The sequence below is a fragment of the Plectropomus leopardus genome, chromosome 16 (assembly GCF_008729295.1).
Source record: "Plectropomus leopardus isolate mb chromosome 16, YSFRI_Pleo_2.0, whole genome shotgun sequence".
Taxonomy (NCBI): domain Eukaryota; kingdom Metazoa; phylum Chordata; class Actinopteri; order Perciformes; family Serranidae; genus Plectropomus; species Plectropomus leopardus.
In genome coordinates, this window is record NC_056478.1 from 6,470,526 (window position 1) to 6,494,599 (window position 24,074).

The following is a 24,074-nucleotide window of genomic DNA, read 5'->3' on the forward strand; positions in this document are numbered from 1 at the left end:
CATATTTATATATTTTAACGTATATTATGTGGCTACTGGCCTACTGTCATCTTACAAAAGTGCCCCCCAAGCAAAACACACTGAGTATTCCTGCCTTACAGATAAATTGTGCCTATTTAATGTTTTTTCTTGCTTAAATCCACTATTATTATTATATATGAATGTTTATATGTGTTTTAAAATATCTATTTCATGCCAAATATATTGTATCCTGTGGAGCTATCAACCATGGGCAGAGTATCTGTGTATTTGTATATATAGATTTGTGTATATAGATTTTATATAATTTCACCATGTAAATTATTTGGATTTTTGTGGTGTGAATTTCTTCACTTTGCTGTTATCAAAATGTTAAAATAAGGATATCCGATCATGGACATCCTAGCATACAGACTGCCACCATATAGCTCTGAATTCCAGGAACATCGTGTGTAATGCTCAGTTCACACACGTGTGGACTTAGTGCAGCAAACTATTTAACCTATGGAGAATCTGGTTCCCTCCTTCAGAAAATATCACCTTACAGTGATTGCAACAGTTTCTCAGTTACACTGACAGTCAGCTTCTAGTAGTGTGGAAACATTTATTGCATAACAGATCTGTAGCAAATGTGATGCACTGCCATCCTCTGGTCAGCTACAGTCACTGACACCCAGACTGGACTACAGACTTCTAGTATTTTAACATATACAAGGTATATTATTTACTGTATATTGTGTTGTCCAACATTTGAGTACCCTGATGGCAGGAGTCTTCAATGTGTTTCAGGCCAAAAAACCCTTAGCTGAAGGAAAGTGAGAGCAGGGAACTCCCACGACATACAGTTATTTTGTATAAGATACTTAATTTTTCCCTGAGGGTTGATCATACATATAGATACACACAGGCCTGATAACACACACACATGCACAAACAGGACCTAAACACATGCATTAAATGGAGAGATGTCAGAGTGAGGGGGCTGCCCATGGATGAGCAGTTGGGGGTTCATTGCCTTGCTCAAAGGCACCTCAGCAGTGCCCTGGAGGCGAACTGGCCCTCTCCAGCTGCCAATCCGCACTCTGTATTTGGTCTGTAGAGGGGCTTGAATGGTGACCCTCCAGTTCCCAAGCCAAATGATCTACTGCCACCCCAAAATTGAGTTGCTTATAAAACTGGACCTAAAATATCATGTAGGGCTGCTTAAAATGCAGATTATAAACATATTCTTTTATGGTACGTACAATACTAAGCTATTAAAATAATTATTATCAGATTCATATGTATATACATTGTGTTTTAATACTGTGCTGTAATCTACTTTTTTTCTTTTTTTATGAATTTATTTGTACTAATATGTTGGAAGCATATTAATGTGTATTTAGGACATGTTTTAAATTATCAAACAATAATTCAATTACTCTGAGGACCCCCAAGGGGTCACAACCCTCTATTGAAGATCCAGGGTTTATGATAACTGATAGCAGACAGACTACAGTATATACTGTATACTGAGTTTGCACCTTATTCTCCTCTCTTGTGGCTCTTTTAGCTCTTGTCAAAATATCATGTTTTTTCAAATTTGCTAATCATAAATATGTGTAGTTACAATTTCATATGTAACACTCTTGGTTCGCCAAGCTACATGTCACATGTGTCAAAGAAGCTAGTTTTGACTTAATATGGAAAAAAATAAATATCATTGATATTATTTAGAAAATATCCCCAATATCGATATTGCGATGACTTTGTAGAGTTCACTATTGGTGTTTTCACAAGATATTTTTGAGATAAGTCATAAATAATGTGGATATAATGATTAAGTGGGTGAAGGAAAATAATGGAACAGTCTGGTGAGTTCAGGAAATTACATCACTTTATTGTAAAGCAGCCTTTAAAGCAAGAAAAAGACAAAACTAACAATATTATCAAAAATCTAAGACAATGTAGTCTCGTATAACAATACAGATATAATATCAATATATTGCCCTATTTTGACAATTATATTCTAACAACCATATCACAAAACTGTTCTCGCTTTGTTTCCTTCAACTGAGACAGAATACTTAAACATAGACTAGAATTACATAGAAATGACATTGAAAGTAATTAATTTAGTGGCTCTCAGGCCATTTTACAATACATTTTAAAATTATTTTGATCAGCTCAAGGCACACATGTAAAAGCCTCAGATCAGGACTTACATTGCTAAACTATAGAAGTCAAAATCCCCCTAACATTGGGTCATCAGACCAGGGCCTGCTAATTTAACTTTTCCAACTGTGGCCAATGAACTATTAAAACATCTTCATGTTAGCTGATTCTGTGTGCAAAATCCATGTGATGGAGGCAACTAGATGCGGCTGAAAGTTCTGGAAATTTCTAGTTGGTGGCCCCTTTTGCCAAGAATTTTAGTCCAACAGTTACAATAAAGTTTGTTCATATTATCTATTTTTTAAAAACATGACATAAACTCATATACACTCAAAAATTCATTTACTGTGTGTCTTTGCTTCTCTGTGAAATCTCTGGGTTTCACCCCAATCTGGCACGCCAAAAAAAGAAACATGCCTGCCTTCCATAGGAAGCCTTATGGTATGTGTCCAATGAGGCACCTCAACAGCAGCTGATAGCACAGGCAGAGCACAGCTGTGACGCTTACGATGGGGGGTATGGGGCCTGAGAGCCAGTCGGGCTATCAGGAAAGCTCTCGGTGTGAGTGACAGGCACTCCTTGTGACTCTGCACCCCTATAAGGGCACATAAACTTAGGGCTCTGGTGTCTCTGTCGCTGCCACCCCCCTTTCCCAGCCTTTTCTCAACACCCCCTCTTAATGTAGTATCTTCTGGAAGCTTCTGAATGGGAGCTTCGAGAAACCACCCCTGTAGTATAAAAAGACACCGGCATGACGTGGGGTCTGCATAGAGTCACTTGAACACACAGAGAGAGACTTACTGCCTAAAGGACAAGCAGCAAGACACGCACTTGGAACTCTTTGAGAAGAGAAGACAAGCTCAGTGATACATTTGACGACTATCAAGAAGCGACTGTAGGAAAAGATTTTATTCAAGGTAAGACTGCAACACCTTAAATCAAGCAATGCTTTCTGCATCGCAATTTAGATAGGGAAAATAAAAAGGTACAATAAATATTATATTACATTGATTGCTTAAATGTAGGAGCACAGGCAGAACAGCGAGAATACTTAGCTCAAATAATATACATGGAAATAAAACAATTGCACAATTATGAGCAAACGTACACTGGCCATCGGTATCCTAGTGAGGCTGTAACATGCACATGGCAAGCAGGGTGACCCTGAGTGTGAGAGCAATGGCGGATGAGCCAGAAAACCGGCTGGCATAAAGAACAGATACAGCAATTTAACAACTTAGGACAGTAAAATATAAAAAAAACTACAGTAATCATATTTGAATGTAGTGGAATCACATATATACCAACTTCTGTATGGCCTATGATCCTGAATTTAAAAAAGGAAGTGAAAAAATGTTACTGCAACACAGAATTCTTTTGTTTTAAATGAAACAAGGATAAAAGATCATTACTGTTCTATGATGAAAAGATAGTTTTCTTCCATCGTAGCTGCTTTTAATTCCTTTGGTGTAAAGGTGTTGAATGAGACATGGTAAAATCTTAGGGGGTTGGGACAAGCATCAGAACTCCACCCATGTGGCAAATTGCAAGTCTTTGATTGACAGGATGAACATGTGTTCGTCCACCATCTGCAATACTCGCCTCATGCCACGAGGCTGCCTTTAACGGGGAGGGGTGGGGGGAAGACAGATTTCAAGTGTAACAGCAGATGTCTACAATAAAACTAACATTTTATTTTAGAGAAAAACAGAATGTTTAAGCATAAAAAGCACAATCTTCAATCACATAATATAACACATGCTTTCTTTTAGATGCCTGCTTCTGGAAACGTTATGGAGGAGGACGTGGAGACTTTTGCCTTCCAGGCTGAGATTGCTCAGCTTATGTCCCTGATCATCAACACTTTCTACTCCAACAAAGAGATCTTCCTTAGAGAGCTCATCTCCAACTCTTCAGATGTAAGTAAAATCAGCACTTTATCACAGAAGTTCCTTTGTTTTTCAAATGTCAGCCCTCACATTTATGTGTATTTCATAAATACACAAAATTAGAAAAATACAAAACAACATTTAACCAAAACAAACAAACCCTACTCTCACATCAGACATAATGAAAAGTGGATGCAGTGAAACATAATTATAATTCCTTGTTACAGTCATTGTTTGACCCAGGCACCCTGAGACTACTTAGAAGCCATACTTTCATTTGATAGGTTGACAGACCGAGGAACAAAGGAGTTTTTCAATCTGTTCAATAGAGCCTGTGGGACTCTAAATCTCCTGTGCGAAGGCAAAATGTATACAAACAAATTAACAAAATTATCCCTTCTGGACAGGCCTTGGACAAAATCCGATATGAAAGCTTGACCGACCCCAGCAGACTTGAGTCCTGCAAGGAGATGAAGATCGAAGTCAGGCCCGACCTGCACGCTCGCACCCTGACCCTGATTGACACAGGTATCGGCATGACCAAGGCCGACCTGATCAACAATCTGGGCACAATCGCCAAGTCTGGCACTAAGGCTTTCATGGAGGCCCTGCAGGCTGGAGCCGACATTTCCATGATCGGTCAGTTCGGCGTGGGTTTCTACTCTGCCTACCTGGTGGCTGAGAAGGTGACAGTCATTACCAAGCACAATGATGATGAGCAGTACATTTGGGAGTCTGCAGCTGGTGGCTCATTCACAGTCAAACCAGACCATGGTAAATTTCAAGGCTGTCATTAACGCAGGATGAAATAATTTGACCCATTATCAAGTTCATCTCTCATCATTGATTTTATTGCTGCTTTTAGGAGAGCCCATTGGCAGAGGCACCAAAGTGATCCTTCACCTCAAAGAAGATCAGACTGAGTACTGTGAGGAGAAACGCATCAAGGAAGTTGTCAAGAAGCACTCACAGTTCATTGGCTACCCTATTACACTTTATGTAAGTTCTAACTTCCTTTTTTCATAATCGTTAAACATAAGGATAACCAATAATATCGACACACTTTAGTCCTAAACCACCACCCTTTCAATGAATTTAAGGTGGAGAAGACCAGGGAGAAGGAGGTGGACCTTGAGGCGGGAGAGAAGGAAGAAGAAGTTGAGAAAGATGCCGCTGAGGACAAGGACAAACCCAAGATTGAGGATGTGGGCTCCGATGAGGATGAAGACACAAAGGACGGCAAGAACAAGAGGAAGAAGAAGGTCAAGGAAAAGTACATCGATGCCCAGGAGCTGAACAAGACCAAGCCAATCTGGACCCGTAACCCTGATGACATCACCAATGAAGAGTACGGAGAGTTCTACAAGAGTCTCACCAACGATTGGGAGGACCACCTCGCAGTCAAGGTACTGATGATGCCTCAAAGTGTCACCTTACTACCTCTTTTGTCATCGCTTAATGTCGTGTTTTTTAAGCTAATGAATTCATACTTCGTTCTTGTCTCTTGTAGCATTTCTCAGTGGAGGGTCAGCTGGAGTTCCGTGCCTTGCTCTTCGTACCCAGGAGGGCTGCATTCGACCTCTTTGAGAACAAGAAGAAGAAGAACAACATCAAGCTGTACGTGCGCAGGGTCTTCATCATGGACAACTGCGATGAGCTCATCCCCGAGTATCTCAGTGAGTAACACAATTCGTTCACACACAATTCGTTCGTCCAATCAATTTAAGGTATTAATGGTCTTAAAACTATGCATTCCTGCTCTCAAAAATCTGGAAAGCTAAGCAGTGTTGATTGTCTTTATTCAGATTTCATCAAGGGTGTGGTGGACTCTGAGGATCTGCCCCTGAACATCTCCAGAGAGATGCTGCAGCAGAGCAAGATCCTGAAAGTCATCCGCAAGAACCTGGTCAAGAAGTGCCTGGAGCTCTTCACCGAGCTCGCCGAGGACAAGGACAACTACAAAAAGTACTACGAGCAGTTCTCCAAGAACATCAAGGTAGGCATCCATCTGAATGTCGGCTATGTCTTTAACTCTAACCCTTCAGCTAGAAAATTTTATATGGTTAACGTTTCCTCTTTTAGCTTGGCATCCACGAGGACTCTCAGAACAGGAAGAAACTGTCCGAACTGCTGCGCTACTACACCTCCGTCTCTGGAGATGAGGTGGTGTCCCTGAAAGATTATGTCTCACGCATGAAGGACAACCAGAAACACATCTACTACATCACAGGTTAGCAATTCAACTTGCTTCTTTTTATAATTTTCCTGCAAAAGTTTCTCAGAAGTTATTTTATTCAGTGAATTTGTATTAACTTTTCCAGGCGAGACCAAGGACCAGGTGGCTAACTCTGCCTTCGTGGAGCGCCTTCGCAAAGCCGGTCTTGAGGTCATTTACATGATCGAGCCCATTGATGAGTACTGTGTCCAGCAGCTGAAGGAGTATGATGGCAAGAACCTGGTGTCAGTTACCAAGGAAGGCCTGGAGCTGCCTGAGGATGAGGAAGACTTGAAGAAGCAGGAGGAGCTCAAAAATAAATTCGAAAGCCTTTGCAAGATCATGAAGGACATCCTTGACAAGAAGATTGAAAAGGTAAAATATATAGCAGAATGATTATCTAATCTATTTTAATGATGCAGTTGGGGTGGGCAATATATGGAATACTCGATGTACTGCCGCTTGTTCCCTGTGGGATATATAAAAAGACTATGTTGCAGACATCTAATATAAACATTCACGTCAATTTTAGCTAGCTGATAACATCTAACTGGTGACTGGACTTCTTCTTCTTACTTTTTTTTGTAACAGTCTTTATTTAAATACCTTCTAAAAGTACTTTTAACTTTGTCATGACGGTACTTTATTTTACTATAACAGTTTTTAATTAACACCATTGTAACATTTTTATACAGAAATTTATGTTACAGTATTAGTGGTCTACAGTAATTTAGAGATTTCAAAATATTGATATATATATAGTCTATCGCAATTTCGCCTAAAATATTCTTGTATTTTTTAAAGGCAATATCAATCAGCCCTTTTTGCAGTATATTATAGGCAATTTTGTTTGATCATGAAAATGACACATTTCATTTTTGATAGGTTACAGTCTCCAACCGCCTGGTCTCTTCCCCCTGCTGCATCGTCACCAGCACCTATGGCTGGACAGCCAACATGGAGAGGATCATGAAGTCTCAGGCCCTGAGAGATAACTCCACCATGGGCTACATGACAGCTAAGAAGCACCTTGAGATTAATCCCCAGCATCCAATCATTGAGACCTTGAGGGTGAAGGCAGAGGCTGACAAGAATGATAAGGCTGTGAAGGATCTGGTTATCCTCCTGTTCGAGACTGCCCTGCTGTCTTCAGGATTCACACTGGAGGACCCACAGACACACGCAAACCGCATCTACAGAATGATCAAGCTTGGTCTTGGTATGTTTCTCCTCATGACAACTGACATTAAAGAAATTAGTCTCTTTTTTAATGCATGACTGTGGATGCTAATCAATGCATTCTCATTCACAGGCATTGATGATGATGATTCTGCAGTTGAGGACCTCATTCAGCCTGCCGATGAAGACATGCCAGTCTTGGAAGGAGATGATGACACATCAAGAATGGAGGAAGTTGACTAAAAAACAATGTCCAGCTTTCTTAATGTTTATTTTTGTAATTATGTTGCTTTTTCGAATAGACATTTCACTTTAATACAACTCTCATTTCATAAACAGCATTAACTGGTCAACACAAGTTAATTAATGGACTTAATGTAGGCCACAGTGTGGCTTAGTCTACATTGCAAAAGCTGCTTAAACAAAACTACTGACAACCATTAAGAGTGATATACAGTCACTGGGAGTTTGACTTATGTCTCTTTTTGTAACTATTACATTTTTTATGAAATGCATTCAAATTTGTAATAAAAAAATATTTAGAAATAAGACCAGCATTCTTGCTTACTGGGTCTATGGCATACATTGATGGATTACTGAACTGGCCAATGGGTACAGGCTGGGGGTCCCAAAATCTCAGCCCCCCCCCCCGACCTTCACTTGAAAAATGTCACTCAAAATGTACTGTACAGGAAAAAACTCAAAATGACCACTGAAGGAGACACAAAATAACTACACAAAGACACAAAATGACTTAAAAGGACTCAAAATTACTTCAAAGACAACATGACAACAAAATTATTTTGAAGGAACACAAATGTCTGCTAAAACAAAACACAAGACAACTATAAGGAGACATAACATAAGCGGCACAATATGACTAAAAAAATTACCCCAATAACCACAGTGAGACAAACACAACACAAGATTCCTAATGACAACAAAGTGACAGAAAATGACACAAAATTATCCAAAAGTGACTCAAAATTACCTCATTAAGACATAAAATTACCCAAAAGACACATAAACTAGCCACATTAATAACAACAAAGCCTCCACAATATGTCTTGCTCATATGTAGGAGTCAGTGGGGCCCTTTGCATTACATAGATAGATAGATAGATAGATAGATAGATAGATAGATAGATAGATAAACTTTATTGATCTCAAAACTGAGAAATTGGGGTGTAGCAGCACCATACAGTATGAACAAAGAGAATAAAGAGAAAACAATATTAATAGAATATAAAAGGAATACGCTTAAAAAACTAAACATTAAGAGACTATACATATATACATATATATGTAAAGTGCGGAACACTTACACTTACATGTTAAATTTCTTCTTTTTCTGAATTCTCTATTGGATCAAATGCGATATTTGTAATACAGCTGAAGTTACTGTCATTATCAGCTTCCGTTCTGGTTGTTCTGTTCTGGAATTTTCAGTGAACGCAGACATGGTTCATTCCAGTTCTTTAGCACGCGCACCCACTCTTCACCCGCCTCCTCTCCTTTAGTCCCGCCCCCTCCAGCCATGATTGGACAGGGAGTTTGGTCACACTCATGATTGACAGCCCGCTGTGACAAATAGCGACCAGCGTCGAGGGAAGATTCCAGATGGTTCTGGAAGCTCAGGTCGGGATTTCTCGAATGCTCGGAAAGGATAGAAAAGCTGTACAGTTACTGTCATCGCTGAGTATCTGACTTACCGGGTTCATCTTCAGAGGACGTCCGCTTATTTTACACCGGAGTTTTCAATACATAGAGGACCAAGGTAATTAAATTAACTATTTTATATATAGATAAAATTACAACCGATAAAATGTAACACACACTTTGAAATTCATGGTTAATGCTAGCTAAAATCATCTTAGCTGTATGTTAGCCAACAACTGGGTTAACCTGTTTCATCAATATATTATCAATATTGTTGAAATATCCTGCTATGTCTGGAGGCTAATTGTGATGACTGTAAGTAAATCTAGTTCATCGTGTTCTAATCAGCTTATGATGACACTATAACCAAAGGCCTGTATTTGAAAAATAAAATAAAATAAACATTTTTACGTTGAGGTTCCAGAGAGTAATCTCACGTGCATGTCAAGGTTATTTGCACACGTCAAAACTTTTCCCAACAATATTTTGGCAACTATCCTGCACACGTTACCTGTGCATCGCTCAAAGCTGGATGATAGCAGCCACATGGTGCATGTCTGCTGCACTTGCAGGCGCACAGTTTAACAAACCTACATCAAATTTTTGCACAAATTTCGCTCTTTCGTAGTGATTTCAGTGCAAGCTCATTAGAGCACAAGGGCGATCATTCACAGAAACTCCCCAAGATGATGAAGAGGAGGAGCTTTCGATTTCTATAGAAACTGCCAGAGAGTTCTCGTCGGCTCTTGGTACCTTCTAGAAACTTGCATTTCGTCCAGGAAACCGGCAGGTGGAGTCCTTTTTTACTGATGTTATCCCAGCCACGCGCTCCTCTTTGATCAACCAATAATCAATCATATCAATTTCAGTAGAATAGGATTACAGGGCTTATATTTCACTGTCATGATCCATCTATAACAGCTTGAAATCATTGTTTCAGCTTTCTGTTCAAGTCTGGAGGAAAAGTCAGGAAAAATAGCTTGAGACAATCTATATGTTTTTTGGTTGTTTTTTTTTGGTAAATTTTCAGAAAATAAAATGTGCATTATGTAACTTGTGTAACAGTAGAGGTAGATGGATTTTGTCTCAAAGATGGATTATAGGCAGGTGGAGCACTGATCTGGGCTGGACAGTCTGTCACACCACCTGCCAGCACAAGTGATACAAGCTTACACATCACCTATCATTACTGCTGCATACATCACTGTTACTTAATGTTAACCCTTTGAACCCTGATTGATTTCTTTAAAAAAAAAAAAAAAAATGGGGGAAGAGTAAAAATGATTTTTTTAAAAATGACCTAAATATCAGCAAAAATGAGAAAACAAATAAAATGACCTAAAAGAGCTGAAAATGTTTTTTTCTTTAAAAAATAAGTATTTAATTTAATTTATTTATTTATTGCTATAACATAATTTTAAATATAAAATTATTATGATTATATTTTTCTGGAGTTTTCCCTTATTTTTTGGATAATCTTCTAACAACCCTACTCTCTTTTGTAAAAACTAAGTTTTAGGTAATTTTCTTATTACTTTTTACTAAATTGTTGCAACTTTTGGAACAGTTCTTGCCAAGTGGGTCATTGCCCCCCCACCCCATATTTTTGGAAGAAATCAAACCCAATTTTTCAGGTTTCATACAGTCAAATAGCTTGTAAGAGCTGTCTGAACATAGAAGAAAACTGATGTCAATCCATGTTTCAAAGGATTAACTGAACTTGTTTTTTGGTGATTGTTTCGACAGGTTGTGTACTATATTATACTTATTAACAAAACAGCACTGTATTAAATACTGAGGTTGTATCAGACGAATTGATTCAGCTTCACGACACTGATAGTTTGTGTCAGTGATGGCACTTTACCCGAGGGTGATAGGCAGTGCTTGTTGTAGGTGTGACAGCGTAGTGACTCACTGTGCTGCAGCTGATCCACAGACCAATGAACATGATTGTGCACTAGGGTTGCAACGGTATGAGATTTTAATGGTTTAATAACAGTCTTAGGAAATATCATTGTGTATTTACGTTATTACAAAAAATAGTTTTTATTATTATCAGTTATAATTACCCTTAAACCTTTGAAATCTGTTTTCGTGTGCTGGTTGAAGTCGCCTTTCATAAGCTATTTGACCTTTTTCAAACCTGAGAGAATTGGTGTGATTTCTTCATAAGACATGTGGGGAAGGTAATGAGCAACTTGCCTAGAGATGTCTCACACATTGCACAAAATTTAAGGAGACAAGAAAAATCCCCCAAAATAGTTTATAAAAAAAAAGAGGGGAGGATTGTTAGAAATTTATTCAAAAGAGGGAAAAATGTCCACAAAACTGTATTTATATCTCTAAGAATTTTATATTAAGAATTTTGTTACAGGAGAAAAAAGTAAATTTCTTGTTTTCAGTATTTTATAGGTCATTATCTTGTATTTGTATTGTATTTATTATGACAATCGTCAACTGGCGTACTAACATATAGCTGATAAATCTGCATACGGCTGTATCAGGCACACAGGTCCATAACATGCCTGCACAAAAAAAAAACAGAACAAGTGAAACCACTGGGTCAGACATGAGTCATGCAAAGGTGTCCAGCATTGCACCTTGCGGCAATGCCTTCAGTTTACTAATCCAATTAAAATAATTGTGTAGGCTTTAGTGCACTGTGCTTCAGGGAGGCAAACAACCCCAACACATACAGTTTATTTTGTGTGTGTGTGTGTGTCCATGTGTAATCCATGGTATATGCATGTCCTAAAAATAGTTATAATTGTCTCCTCTGTTCAGATGCCTGAATCACACGACCAACCAATGGAGGAGGAGGCTGAGACTTTTGCATTTCAGGCTGAAATCGCTCAGCTGATGTCCCTGATCATCAACACTTTCTACTCCAACAAAGAGATCTTCCTTAGGGAGCTTATCTCAAACTCTTCAGATGTAAGTTTGTTGCAGTATTTGTCTAAAGCTGTTTACTTACTCTTAAGTTGTGTCAAGGATGTTTATTGAGCTTGCTTGAAGTAGGGATGTGGATACGTCATTGATATCGGCAGATTACGGCTCTTAATTAAATATTGGCATTTACACGTCTGCCGATATGATGACACTTTAATTATGCAACTTAATTAGTTTAAATAGGTCAAATGCCTGAATTTGGCCTTTTCAGGATAGTCTCAGGAAGAGTTTGTTTAAAATTGGTCATATAAGACTAAATATGCTGTTTTTTGTTACATGTAACCTATGTTAAAGTGACTTTCTCATTTTGCCAAGTGAATACTTATGTGCTGATGGAAGCTCAGGTCGGGATTGAATCATTTTTTTCAGGCAATTGTCACAGTGTCTGCAGGTCCTTAAAAAATCTTAAAATGTCTTAAATTCAATTTAAAAAATATTAGGCCTTACAAGTCTTTGAACAGTCTTTTTTTTCTTTTTTTAGAGCTATTTATTGTGAAAAACAAGTAATTTAATGAATCTATCTTTTAATCTTTTAATTAATCCATCTTCTCCTGTTGCTTTATCTTTAAATGCACTACTAAACCTAAAACTTAATACTTATACTTACTTACCTGTTGGTAAAATGTTGATTAATCTAACTCATTCTAATAACCATATTCCTACATAAAGCTCTGCACAGGAGTATATACTACTTTATACTGCAATGCTTGAAAAAGTTATATTTTCAAAAATCTGTCTTAAATCTTGTAAAAATTACCTCGAAAGGCATTAAATTTAACTGTCTGGTAACTGTAGACCCCCTGAATTGTATAAATTCAAACTTTTCTTTAATGGCTATTTTCCCTCTCTGTAGGCCCTGGACAAAATCCGCTATGAGAGTCTCACTGACCCCTCCAAGCTGGACAACGGCAAGGAGCTCAAAATTGAAATCATTCCCAACAAAGAGGAACGCACCCTGACCCTGACTGACACGGGTATCGGCATGACCAAGGCCGACCTGATCAACAATCTGGGCACAATCGCCAAGTCTGGCACTAAGGCTTTCATGGAGGCCCTGCAGGCTGGAGCCGACATTTCCATGATCGGTCAGTTCGGCGTGGGTTTCTACTCGGCCTACCTGGTGGCTGAGAAGGTGACGGTCATAACCAAGCACAATGATGATGAGCAGTACGCATGGGAGTCCTCTGCTGGAGGCTCTTTCACAGTAAAAGTGGACAACTGTAAGTTAAATAAATGCATTTACAGTTTGCCACAGTTCAGTTTTGTTGGTCATGGGAGGCGTCTGTAACTTGCGTTTTTTTTCCCGATATAGCTGAGCCCATTGGACGTGGCACCAAGGTGATCCTGCACTTGAAAGAAGACCAGTTGGAATACATCGAGGAGCGAAGAGTCAAAGAGATTGTGAAAAAACACTCGCAGTTCATCGGCTATCCCATCACACTCTTTGTAAGTGCTCATTTAAGTAGTTTGTATTGAATTAATTTACACCCTTTTTCCAAAAAGCAATCCAAAAATCACGCACCAGTGACCAGTGGTGGGAAAAGTACATACTTTACTTACTTAAAAGTACTGATACCAGCCTGGGAAAATACTATGTTACAAGTATAAGTACTTAATTTGAAAATGGTGCATAAGTTCAAGTAAGAATAATGAGGAAAATGTACTTGTAGTATAAGAGGTAAAAGTACTCAATTCAGAAAAAAAATTACCTACTGTAGCTACTATGAAAACACATAAATAAAATAAAAACACCAAAAAAAATTACCTAAGAAACAGAAGAAAAATCACCTAAAAGTTCATCTGTTAAAATGAAAATTGTTTAAATGTTTATCAAAATAGTTGGCAATTAATTTTCTGTGACTTGACTGATTAATCAATACATTTTTGCAGCTGTACTTGTATAAACTGTTTGGTAATTAAAGTTATAACAAACATATTTTAGAAACTGTTATGGTTTTTATAAGTAAAAAGTACAATATTTCCCTCTGAAATGTATTGGACTACAAGTATAAATTAGCATGGAAAAAATACTCTTTAGTAAAAAATACTAAAGTACAAGTACCTCAAATTCACACTTAAGTACAGAACTTTAGTAAATGTACTTAGTTACATTCCACCACTTCCAGTGACTAAGCTCTGTTTTTGTTCAGGTGGAGAAGGAGCGTGATAAGGAGGTGAGTGACGACGAAGCTGAGGAGGAGGAGAAGGAGAAAGACAAGGACGAAGAAGAGGAGAAGGACGAGGACAAGCCCGAGATTGAGGATGTCGGGTCGGACGAGGAGCACGACCACGACCACGACAAGTGTTCAGACAAAAAGAAGAAGAAGAAGAAGATCAAGGAGAAGTACATCGACCAGGAGGAGCTGAACAAGACCAAACCTCTGTGGACCCGCAACCCGGAGGACATCACGAATGAGGAGTACGGAGAGTTTTACAAGAGTCTAACCAATGACTGGGAAGACCACCTGGCCGTCAAGGTAGATCTCTTGATGATATCTATCAACATTTTAATATCAATAATGATATTAAATTTAAAAAAGGGACCCAATAACTGACCTAAAAACCTCTATATCTCACAGCACTTTTCAGTGGAGGGTCAGCTGGAGTTCCGCGCTCTCCTCTTTGTGCCACGCCGCGCTCCTTTCGACCTTTTCGAGAACAAGAAGAAGAAGAACAACATCAAGCTGTACGTGCGCAGGGTCTTCATCATGGACAACTGCGATGAGCTCATCCCCGAGTACCTCAGTGAGTATTCACCCATATGTGGAATTAATAGCTTTTGCAAATTTGGGAGCAATTTCTTTAAAAAACAGCAAAAAAAGAACAAATTACCTACAAATTAAGGTTTCCACAGTCATGGAAAGGCTGGAAAAGTCATGAAGTTAGTGAAATCCTTGAAAGTTCTGGAAAAGGTGTGTATTGACACTGGTATAGTATCTTCTGTGGATAACCTTCCATGTAACATACATTTATTAATTTTACCTTCCTTTTCTGTTCGTGTTATATGTAAATGGTAATTAAAATTTAATTACAGGTCCTTGAAAAGTCATTGAAAGGTTTTGAAATCTAGTCTGAGAAAATCTAGGTTTACAACCTAAATGATACATAAATATAGTAAAGGAAATTACATATCGAGCATACAATTCTGAAAATAAAGTCCCATACATGGATGTAAACAGACAGTTGTTGCACTTATATCATTTTAGAAACACAGGAAGGAAATTCAGGCAATCCAAAAATGTGAAAACATGTTTTTAAAGCCCTGACGGAGACCGGCAGTGGTTGAAACATGTTGCCTTTTTTAATTAATCTTAGAAAGTTGAATATATTTCTGATTACAATGTCTTTATCTGTCCCATCAGATTTCATCAAGGGCGTGGTGGACTCTGAGGATCTGCCCCTGAACATCTCCAGAGAGATGCTGCAGCAGAGCAAGATCCTGAAAGTCATCCGCAAGAACCTGGTCAAGAAGTGCCTGGAGCTCTTCACCGAGCTCGCCGAGGACAAGGACAACTACAAAAAGTACTACGAGCAGTTCTCCAAGAACATCAAGGTTGGTGTCCTCGCCTTGCACCGTGCAAGCTGTGAATGTTCCTAATCTCCTCACATTAAAACTTTTGGCAGCTACCTTGTGTTAAACACTTGCGCCCTAAATTTGAGAGATTGTCAGTGTCATTGCAAATCCTGCAAGCTGCAATGTGGATTTTAGCAGGATGGAGTTTCACGTTTGCTGAAAAGAACCTTTGAAATGGCAGTTAATGATCCCAGTTTGTTCGTCTGAGCCTTTAGGCAGCAGCCATCTGTCTGATCCTTTGGCCATATTGTCCCAAAGAAAAGCTGCTTTTGGTGCTCCTCAGTGCCATCTCCTTATTACATGGAGGCACTGTGGTTATCATAGGGTACACCTTGGAGACCACTATTACTAGGCGGGTTTCCATTAACCTTCAAATTGAGCAAATTGAATTTTTTTTCACTTGTATAGGTCACATGATGCTATGGCTTGTAGGTACGAACTGGCTCCCTTGGGGCATGATGCAGCAGGTGCTACAGGAGGTGTTACTGCATCGCATAACTTTTCAAAAGTTGAGCAGATCATCTGGTAGTTGAATCCACAATTCCTCTGTGATATCATAGACTATATTATTGCTCGTATAATACGTCTATGTCACCTTGGATTGGAAATAATGACAGCTACTGCGGTGGCTGCAATAGAAATAAACCTGCTAATGTTTTGAACATCCATCGCCATGGTTACTCAATTTTTATCGTGAGAGAAGTTGCATTACATCACTCAGTGGAGACTCAGTCATCTCATAATTGTGTTTTATCAACATTTCGAAAAAAGTTTTGCACAAATTTTTGTTTTTACATTTTAAACTTTGAGATAATTTATGAAAGGTTATGCAATTTTTACCCGAAGACAGAAATGGAATGAGAGTTGACAATTGCTGACATTTAGTTTTATTCGTCTTTCAGCTCGGCATCCACGAGGATTCTCAGAACAGAAAGAAACTGTCTGAGCTGCTGCGATATTACACCTCAGCCTCTGGAGATGAGATGGTTTCCCTGAAGGACTATGTGACACGCATGAAGGACAACCAGAAACACATCTACTACATCACTGGTGAGGATGCTCTTCTTTGCCCATGAGCTTTTACTGTAAATGATAAAGCATTTCAAAATGAGATAAACTGAGTTAATCAGAGGGTTAGTTTGGGTCTTTTTAAGTGGGGTTGTATGCAGTACTTACCCATAGTCAGTGTATTACAGGCAGTAGATAACAGGCGGTACGACTCCATTTGGAGTATTTCAGAGAATCAGAAAGCAATTTTTAGAACAGCAGCTCGTGCATTGAGAGTCGAAATTGCTGTTTTTGTCAACGGACACGGGTGGCTTTGACGAGAGCGTAGATTAAGAACTGGAGCCGTTATACATATGACATCATTGTCTTGCATTTCAGGCGAGACCAAGGACCAGGTGGCTAACTCTGCCTTTGTGGAGCGCCTCCGCAAAGCCGGCCTGGAGGTCATCTACATGATCGAGCCCATCGACGAGTACTGCGTCCAGCAGCTGAAGGAGTTTGAGGGCAAAAACCTGGTTTCGGTGACCAAAGAGGGCCTGGAGCTGCCTGAGGACGAAGAAGAGAAGAAGAAGCAGGAGGAGAAGAAGTCTCAGTTTGAGAACTTGTGCAAGATTATGAAGGACATCTTGGAGAAGAAGGTGGAGAAGGTGAGATTAAAAAATTAAAGCAAACCATGATGTGTTGTAATTAGGGCTGTCAGCGTTTACATGTTAAATACGATGCAGTTACAGTTCCTAAGAAAGAGGTCAAAATAAAGACTTAAAGATAAATAATTATAATTTTCTGGATTTTTTCCCTATTTTTAAAAATAATATCTACCTAATACCTAATTTATTTCATAACAACAATTTTTTAAGATAATATTTATAATATTTTTTTGCAATATGCAGGACATTTCTACAAGATACTCATTGAAATCAAAACAATTTTCTCAGGTTTAAATACTTTGTGAAAGGCATTTGAAAGCAGCGCAACAAAACTGATGTTGATCCGGGTGTTAATGGGTTTATTATCGTTGCACTCCACAGGTCACAGTCTCCAACCGCCTGGTCTCTTCCCCGTGCTGCATCGTCACCAGCACGTACGGCTGGACAGCCAACATGGAGAGGATCATGAAGGCCCAGGCTCTGAGAGATAACTCCACCATGGGCTACATGGCTGCTAAAAAACACCTCGAGATAAACCCAGACCACCCCATCGTGGAGACCCTGAGACAGAAGGCCGAGGCCGACAAGAACGACAAGTCTGTGAAGGATCTGGTCATCCTGCTCTTTGAGACGGCTCTGCTGTCTTCGGGATTCACCCTGGACGACCCGCAGACTCACTCCAACCGCATCTACAGAATGATCAAGCTGGGTCTTGGTGAGTTTCTGTTTAAAAACACAATTTAAAGCTTTTATGACATTTTTTGTGTTTTTCTCACATTTGTAAGCTGTTTATTATTGCATTGATACACTTTTAAAGGGCAACAGGTCTGTCAGTTAAATTTTTGTAACCCTTTTAAACACTGGTTTAAACTTTTGAAACTTCAGAAAAACGATTTGATTTCTTTCAAAAACACAGGAAATAAAAACTGAGCAACTTTATAAGAAATGTCCCGCAAATTGGAAGAGTTTTGCAGATTTAGAAAATTATTTTTAAAAGGGTTAGTAAAAAAAATGCCCTGAAAACTTATATAATTATCATAAAATATTTAGAATTATTTTAATTATTATTGTAATAAAAGCACTTGTTCACAGGTCATTCCTTTTTTTTTTTTTTTTGTTTTTTACTTTCCTGTGTGTTTTGTTTATTTGTTTCTCTTTTTCTTTTCTTTTTTGTTGTTATTGTTTCCAGGTAATTTTCTTTTACTTCAAAAATTAGTAAAATGTTACAAGGAAATTATGGGAAAATTAGCTCAGGGAAAATATCCAGAAAACTACATTGTAATTCTCTTATTTATTTATTTAAAATTAGGTAACAGAAAAAAAAGAAAAAAATGTGTTTAATTTTTCTCTGTGTTTTTTGTGTTATTTTTTGAGGACATTTTCTTCTTCTTTTTTTCTTATTTTCAGGTCATTTTCTTTTTATAATCTACTTTTCGCTACTTTCTTTTTGGGTCATTTCTTGTTAAGTTGCTCGTCACCCTTGTCCCATGTTTTTGAAAAAAGTGTTAAAGTGTTAAACCTGCATCCTAACATGCTTCCTTCCTGTTTTTAGGTATCGATGAAGACGATCTGACACCAGATGAAGTCACCCCTGCTCCCTCTGAGGACATGCCTCCTCTCGAAGGCGACGACGACGACACATCCAGGATGGAGGAGGTGGACTAGGCTACTTTCTATGGCCTGCTAGTGTTCATAAATAGTGTTAAATAAAGTTTAATGTTGTAAAAAAAATGAGCCATGAATAGTCCTCCCCTCAACCCTCTTTTAGGACCACTGTATTTCTCCTTTGCATCAACCACATGCAGTTCAGATTCATTCCTTTTAGAAGATTATTTTTTAAGTTGTCACTTTTTGTAACTTGGGTTGTATCATTGTTTTTTGTATTTATTGACATTCCGATGTTCTCTGTGTGTTCTTACTTTGACTGTAAATAAAGCAGAGTTGATACTGTATCTGAAAGGGGTGGGACCCAAAAATAAAGGTTTACCATGTTGACGAGTCGTGTTTTGTTCATCCTTTTTGTGGGTTTTCAACATGAAAGGGGGCATGAAGACCATTGATAATGGTGGTAGAAGTTAAAGCTATTGATAATCAATTCAGTCAAATCCATGAAAGCACAGTTTAGTGAAATTAGCAGCGTGTGTATAACTGTATCTCAAATATGATGCAGCTGATGTGTGGTCAGTACAGTACATTTACTTAATTACTCTTTAAGTACAAATTTAAGGTACGTATACCACTTTTTATGCTACTTTCAGCTTCTACTTCACTGCATTTTACTCCTACATTTGTCTGACAGCTTCTGTTACTTTAAGTTTATAAAATAAATTACCCAGAAATATATAGGCTTACAAGTACAGCTGAAATAATCATCTGATAGAACTATTTTGCTCATTTTAGAGATTTATGGGAAAAATGCTTCCAGCTTCTCAAATAAGGTTTTTACGAGTAATTTTACATCTTTTACTTAAACCCTTTGAAAGCTGAGAAAATTGACATTTATGAGAATTAAAAATGCAGTAGTCTGTTGTTCATTGTGGCATTGCACATATTTTTATTTTGAATTTACATACTAGTTTTATATGTTGCATTGTTGCATAGGGCAGTTTTATATTTTACACACTTAAACTCAGCACAGTATCCATATTATAATTTAAATATTCACATACTAGTGCTAATTGTTGCTGCATTTCTTTACAGTTATACTTTATTCCTTACATTTATAATTTTAATTTATTTTAATTGTTTACTATTACTGTATTTCAATTTTATATTTTGATATACTTGCTGGTACTTATTTCTACTTATAGTTATTATCTATGCAGGCTGTAACAAACCACAGTTTTCCCCCTTAAATCAATAAAGTATTTCTGATTCTGGATTGCAAAGGAGGATTTAAGGACATCAGTGGTGGCTGATAAACACACAACACAATACTGACAACCTTTGCAGACTGTAGCCATGGTGATATTGATCTTTCCAAAATTTTGAACTGAAAAAAAACGGAGGAGGGATTGATTCTTTCAAGGACGTCGCCTCACAGTCACCCACTCTGTCAGTCTAACAGGACAGGAGACATTTCGGCTCGTCACAGCAGGAGGAGCACAGGTGTTACTAATACCACTACTGATGGCTCTGCTCTGTCCCCCAGTGTCCCACTGTCTTAGTGCCAGCATGCACACTGGTGCAGGTCACATCATTTATTTGATTATTTACACCTGTGGGCACCCGCTTTTTGGGAATAACTGGATAACTGACTTTCAAAAACATGGAAAGAAGGGAATATGCAACTTGACAAGAAAGTTGCCCAAAAATGAACAAATTAGTAAAAGAATTACAAGAAAATTAGCACACAAAAAGCAGAAAAATATTTTTCTGTAAACTTATTTTGAATGTGTAATTATAAATATAGTATTCTTGGTGTTTTCCTTATTTATGTGATCATTTTCTAATTTTCTCGATTTTTTTTTAAATCTAATTTTCAGGTAATTTTTTGTCACCTTTCACTAATTTATATGCAGTTTGCTGGACATTTTATGCCAAATTGATTTTGACAAAAAAAAGACCAATTTGCATTTAGTCTTACGGTTTAAATGCTTGTGAAAGCCGTCTGAAACAGCACAAGAAAACTGATGTTGATCCAGGTTTCAAAGGGTTAAGAATACAAGTCTGGGGAGAAAGTAGTCATTGTAGTGTACAAGTGAGTTCCAGTAGATGGCAGTAACATAACACACAGCTGCTGCTTTCCAAGAAGCCTCCATCAGGCTTCTCAAATGTTCTAGAAAACTGAGTGGCACAGGGTGTATCAGCCACAGGAAAACAGCAATTAGCTGTAGGTCAAGGTGGACTGACAAAAAATGCGTGCATAACTTGAACATTTCTTGCAACTGTTTTGTACTGTAAATAGTTCTGTTTGGTATCAACAATTGTTGCCTGCAAAATACGTCCAGTAGCAAAAAGGACATGACAAATTTTTAACTAGAAACGTTATTGTTTTGCTTTATTTGTAAACAATATATAATAAATTACTAGAAAAAGTGTAACTTCTGATTATCTAATCCAGGGATCTAATTGATCAAAATGTGGCTTTGAGATGGTAAAAGAAAATAATAGAAATGGCTGTTTTGATGAGGAATTTAAAGGAAATTGACTCAAACTTGTCTAATGTCTAATTTCTTTTTAGAAGAGTTAAGACAACCAGCAATATATCAGCATATAGGAAGCCCAGACCAGAGAGCTGAAGCTTTTTGCTAAAAGAAAAAAAAGTAATGATTTTGTATGTGAACATTCTCTTTAAAAAGGGAGAAATAATTTGTATATTTATTTACATAATATAACTCAAATAGCTCAGAGTAAGTGAGTAAAAAATTGATTTATCAGAACTATGGCTTGGGATCTGTTTGGAAGGTAATCACTGCAGAAAAAATTACCGTTTTTCCGAATTAATGGAGTTCCCAGAAAGGTTTTAATGGAAAAATCTGTTCTTTTTTTCCCAAAATTAATAAGGAAGCACTCTCTATTGTTGTTGTTGTTGTTGTTGTTGTTGTTGTTGTTGTTGTTGTTGTTGATGTCGTTGTTTTGAATGATGCCAAGCATTATGTAACAAAGACATAAACCCTTTGAGACCTGAGAAACTGGCAATGAGCAACTTCACAAGAAGTGACCCAAAAATGAGCAGGAAATTAGTAAAAAGTTGAAAGAACATTGCCTAAACAATATCATAAATTTAAAAAAAAAAAATAACAAAAACAAAACCCAAATGGCCTGGGAAAATGAAAAAATGATGATAATAATAATAATAATAAGAATAATAAAAATAATAATCTTTATTTATGTAGCACAAAGTGCTTCCCAGATTAAAAAAAGGTTTACAGAATAAAAGAAGATATCGGAAACCCATGTAGCCCCTGCCCCTTTATGACATAAACAAAATTAAGAACATTAAGAGCGTTAAAGCCCAAATAATAAAATAGCACTGCGGTCAATGAGGGTGCAAGTTCAAAATACAATTTCAAAAATAAGTAAGCAAAATGTGAATAAGATAATTAAGCTCGGTTTCTATGTAAAAATGAAGTCTTAAATCAAAGTTTGAATGAGCATGGTGAGCATGCTTCATTTTTAATCTCATGCGCTGTAATAACAGGCTGTGGTGTCTGGTTGTAATACTCGCCTCTCACCGACAGGGGGCCTCCCCGCCCTGCAGCGCTCTGCCTGTCACTCCAGTCATCTGACCGTCAGCAGCCAATCAGAGGCCGAGTTACAGCTTGACCCGCCTCTCAGTTTGGTGCCCTGAGAGTTGTCAAGGTTTCTGGTGGTGGAGTATCCGAGAGGGGAGCAAGGGCGGCTACGGTTTACAATGCCGAATAAAACGAAAAAAGACAAGGTGAGTTTTAAGAATCGCCAGGAGCTTTAAGAAAGCTGGATATAAAGTTTTCAGGAGTAACATTTCGGTGTTTTTTAGTGCTAAACCGGCATCATAAAAAGACGTTTAATGCAGCCATCAGCGCAGTGTCCCGTCGTTAGCAAATCATCACCAGCTAGCCGTTATTCTGCCAACATGTTAGCACTTGTGCTAAGTAATTAATAATAAAGCGCCGTTATCCAGAAGTGAGAATTTGAATACATGTTTATGGTGATGTGTGTGTGTTTTGGGGTGCTATTTGGGGACTTTGAGTGTGTTTTTAAAGCTGAAAGCCGGGGTCGTGTGAATGCTATTAAAGTACCGTTAGCTAGCTAACAGCAGACTCTCCAGTGTATTCAAACAGTAGTGTAGACTGGGCAGGCAGGTTATTTATAGCGAGGATTTCTGCATGGCGGCACTCACTGAGGCTGCTTACTGATGTCAACCTACTTACCTGCTAATGTCAAGTTGACTTAAGTGATTAAACTTTTTTTTTCCTCTGCAGGAGTCCCCTAAGTCTGGAAAAGTGGGCAAGAGTGGAGGACAAGAGAATTCAGAGCATGAGGTTAGTTAACACAGGGGACTAGAAACTTCATGGAAGACAGTAGGACTTTGTCTTACATATGTTCAAATGACACTGACATTTCTGTCTGATAATGGACTGCATTATAGCTGTGCTCTGCAGTGATTTTTGTGGAAGGTCTGTGTATAATGATGCAGATAGAGAAGATCCTGCCCTCAATTCAGTTAGCTACTCTAAGTATGATAGAAAATAGTAATAATAATAATAATAATGATAATACTAACGACTTTATTAGGGACACAGAAAAAGGTCCATATCATACGACATAACAAACAGACAACAGGCTGTATACAATGTATAGTTTAGTTTGCAATTATAATATTGCATCACATTATTTTGCACATCTGCCAGATTTTTCCTAGATACAGTGTTATTTAGCCGACGTGAATCACAGTTTATAAGGGACTGTTCTTTATGTATGAGAGGACAGGAGTGGGTGGGCTGTGACTTTGTTATTTTTCTTGTTTATTAATATTATTTTTTTTATTTTGACCCTCCCTGAAGTTACAAAAATATTCCTTGAGTCTCCCTGAGTGATTTGGGGAAAATGCATGACCCTCCCTCCACCATAAATTAGTTTTTTAGATTTTAAAATAACATCCCTTTTCAGTTTAAAGTAAGGTTTTTCACTCCCGTTGTGCATCCTGGTAAGTTATTTTGATTAAATAACCTTATTTAAAGCTCTGAATTCTTCTTAATTTGTTTTTGGACGAAAGCGTTTGTCGCACATGATGTGTTCAAGGACCGTTGGAAATTTGAAAATCCAACGATAATTACTGTTTTTACAGTTTTTGGCTATGTTAAATGGTAAATTTGGCAAAATGGCAATTTTCAAAG

At 37.9% G+C, this 24,074-nt stretch overlaps 3 protein-coding genes across 4 annotated transcripts in view; all 3 read left to right on the forward strand.

Annotated features, from left to right (window-relative positions):
* Nucleotides 1-2,815: 2,815 nt before the first annotated feature.
* hsp90aa1.1 (heat shock protein 90, alpha (cytosolic), class A member 1, tandem duplicate 1) lies at nucleotides 2,816-7,965 on the forward strand. Its single transcript, XM_042502970.1, has 11 exons — nucleotides 2,816-3,050; nucleotides 3,906-4,052; nucleotides 4,430-4,796; nucleotides 4,888-5,021; nucleotides 5,123-5,428; nucleotides 5,533-5,698; nucleotides 5,828-6,018; nucleotides 6,105-6,252; nucleotides 6,344-6,612; nucleotides 7,123-7,456; nucleotides 7,550-7,965. The coding sequence occupies exons 2-11, from the start codon at nucleotides 3,906-3,908 to the stop codon at nucleotides 7,657-7,659; spliced, it is 2,172 nt and encodes a 723-aa protein (XP_042358904.1). The 5' UTR covers nucleotides 2,816-3,050; the 3' UTR covers nucleotides 7,660-7,965.
* A 1,065-nt stretch (nucleotides 7,966-9,030) lies between these two features.
* hsp90aa1.2 (heat shock protein 90, alpha (cytosolic), class A member 1, tandem duplicate 2) lies at nucleotides 9,031-19,248 on the forward strand. The gene is made up of 11 exons (XM_042502969.1): nucleotides 9,031-9,193; nucleotides 11,860-12,009; nucleotides 12,878-13,244; nucleotides 13,337-13,470; nucleotides 14,175-14,501; nucleotides 14,604-14,769; nucleotides 15,387-15,577; nucleotides 16,501-16,648; nucleotides 16,985-17,253; nucleotides 17,635-17,968; nucleotides 18,806-19,248. The coding sequence occupies exons 2-11, from the start codon at nucleotides 11,860-11,862 to the stop codon at nucleotides 18,916-18,918; spliced, it is 2,199 nt and encodes a 732-aa protein (XP_042358903.1). The 5' UTR covers nucleotides 9,031-9,193; the 3' UTR covers nucleotides 18,919-19,248.
* A 3,295-nt stretch (nucleotides 19,249-22,543) lies between these two features.
* ppp2r5cb (protein phosphatase 2, regulatory subunit B', gamma b) overlaps nucleotides 22,544-24,074 on the forward strand; it is a 38,709-nt gene continuing 37,178 nt past the window's right edge. For both annotated transcript variants that reach the window (XM_042503150.1, XM_042503151.1), the window contains exons 1-2: nucleotides 22,544-22,636; nucleotides 23,160-23,219. In XM_042503150.1, the coding sequence (XP_042359084.1) occupies nucleotides 22,610-22,636; nucleotides 23,160-23,219 (87 nt within the window). In that variant the 5' untranslated portion in view covers nucleotides 22,544-22,609. The remainder of the gene's footprint in view (nucleotides 22,637-23,159; nucleotides 23,220-24,074) is intronic.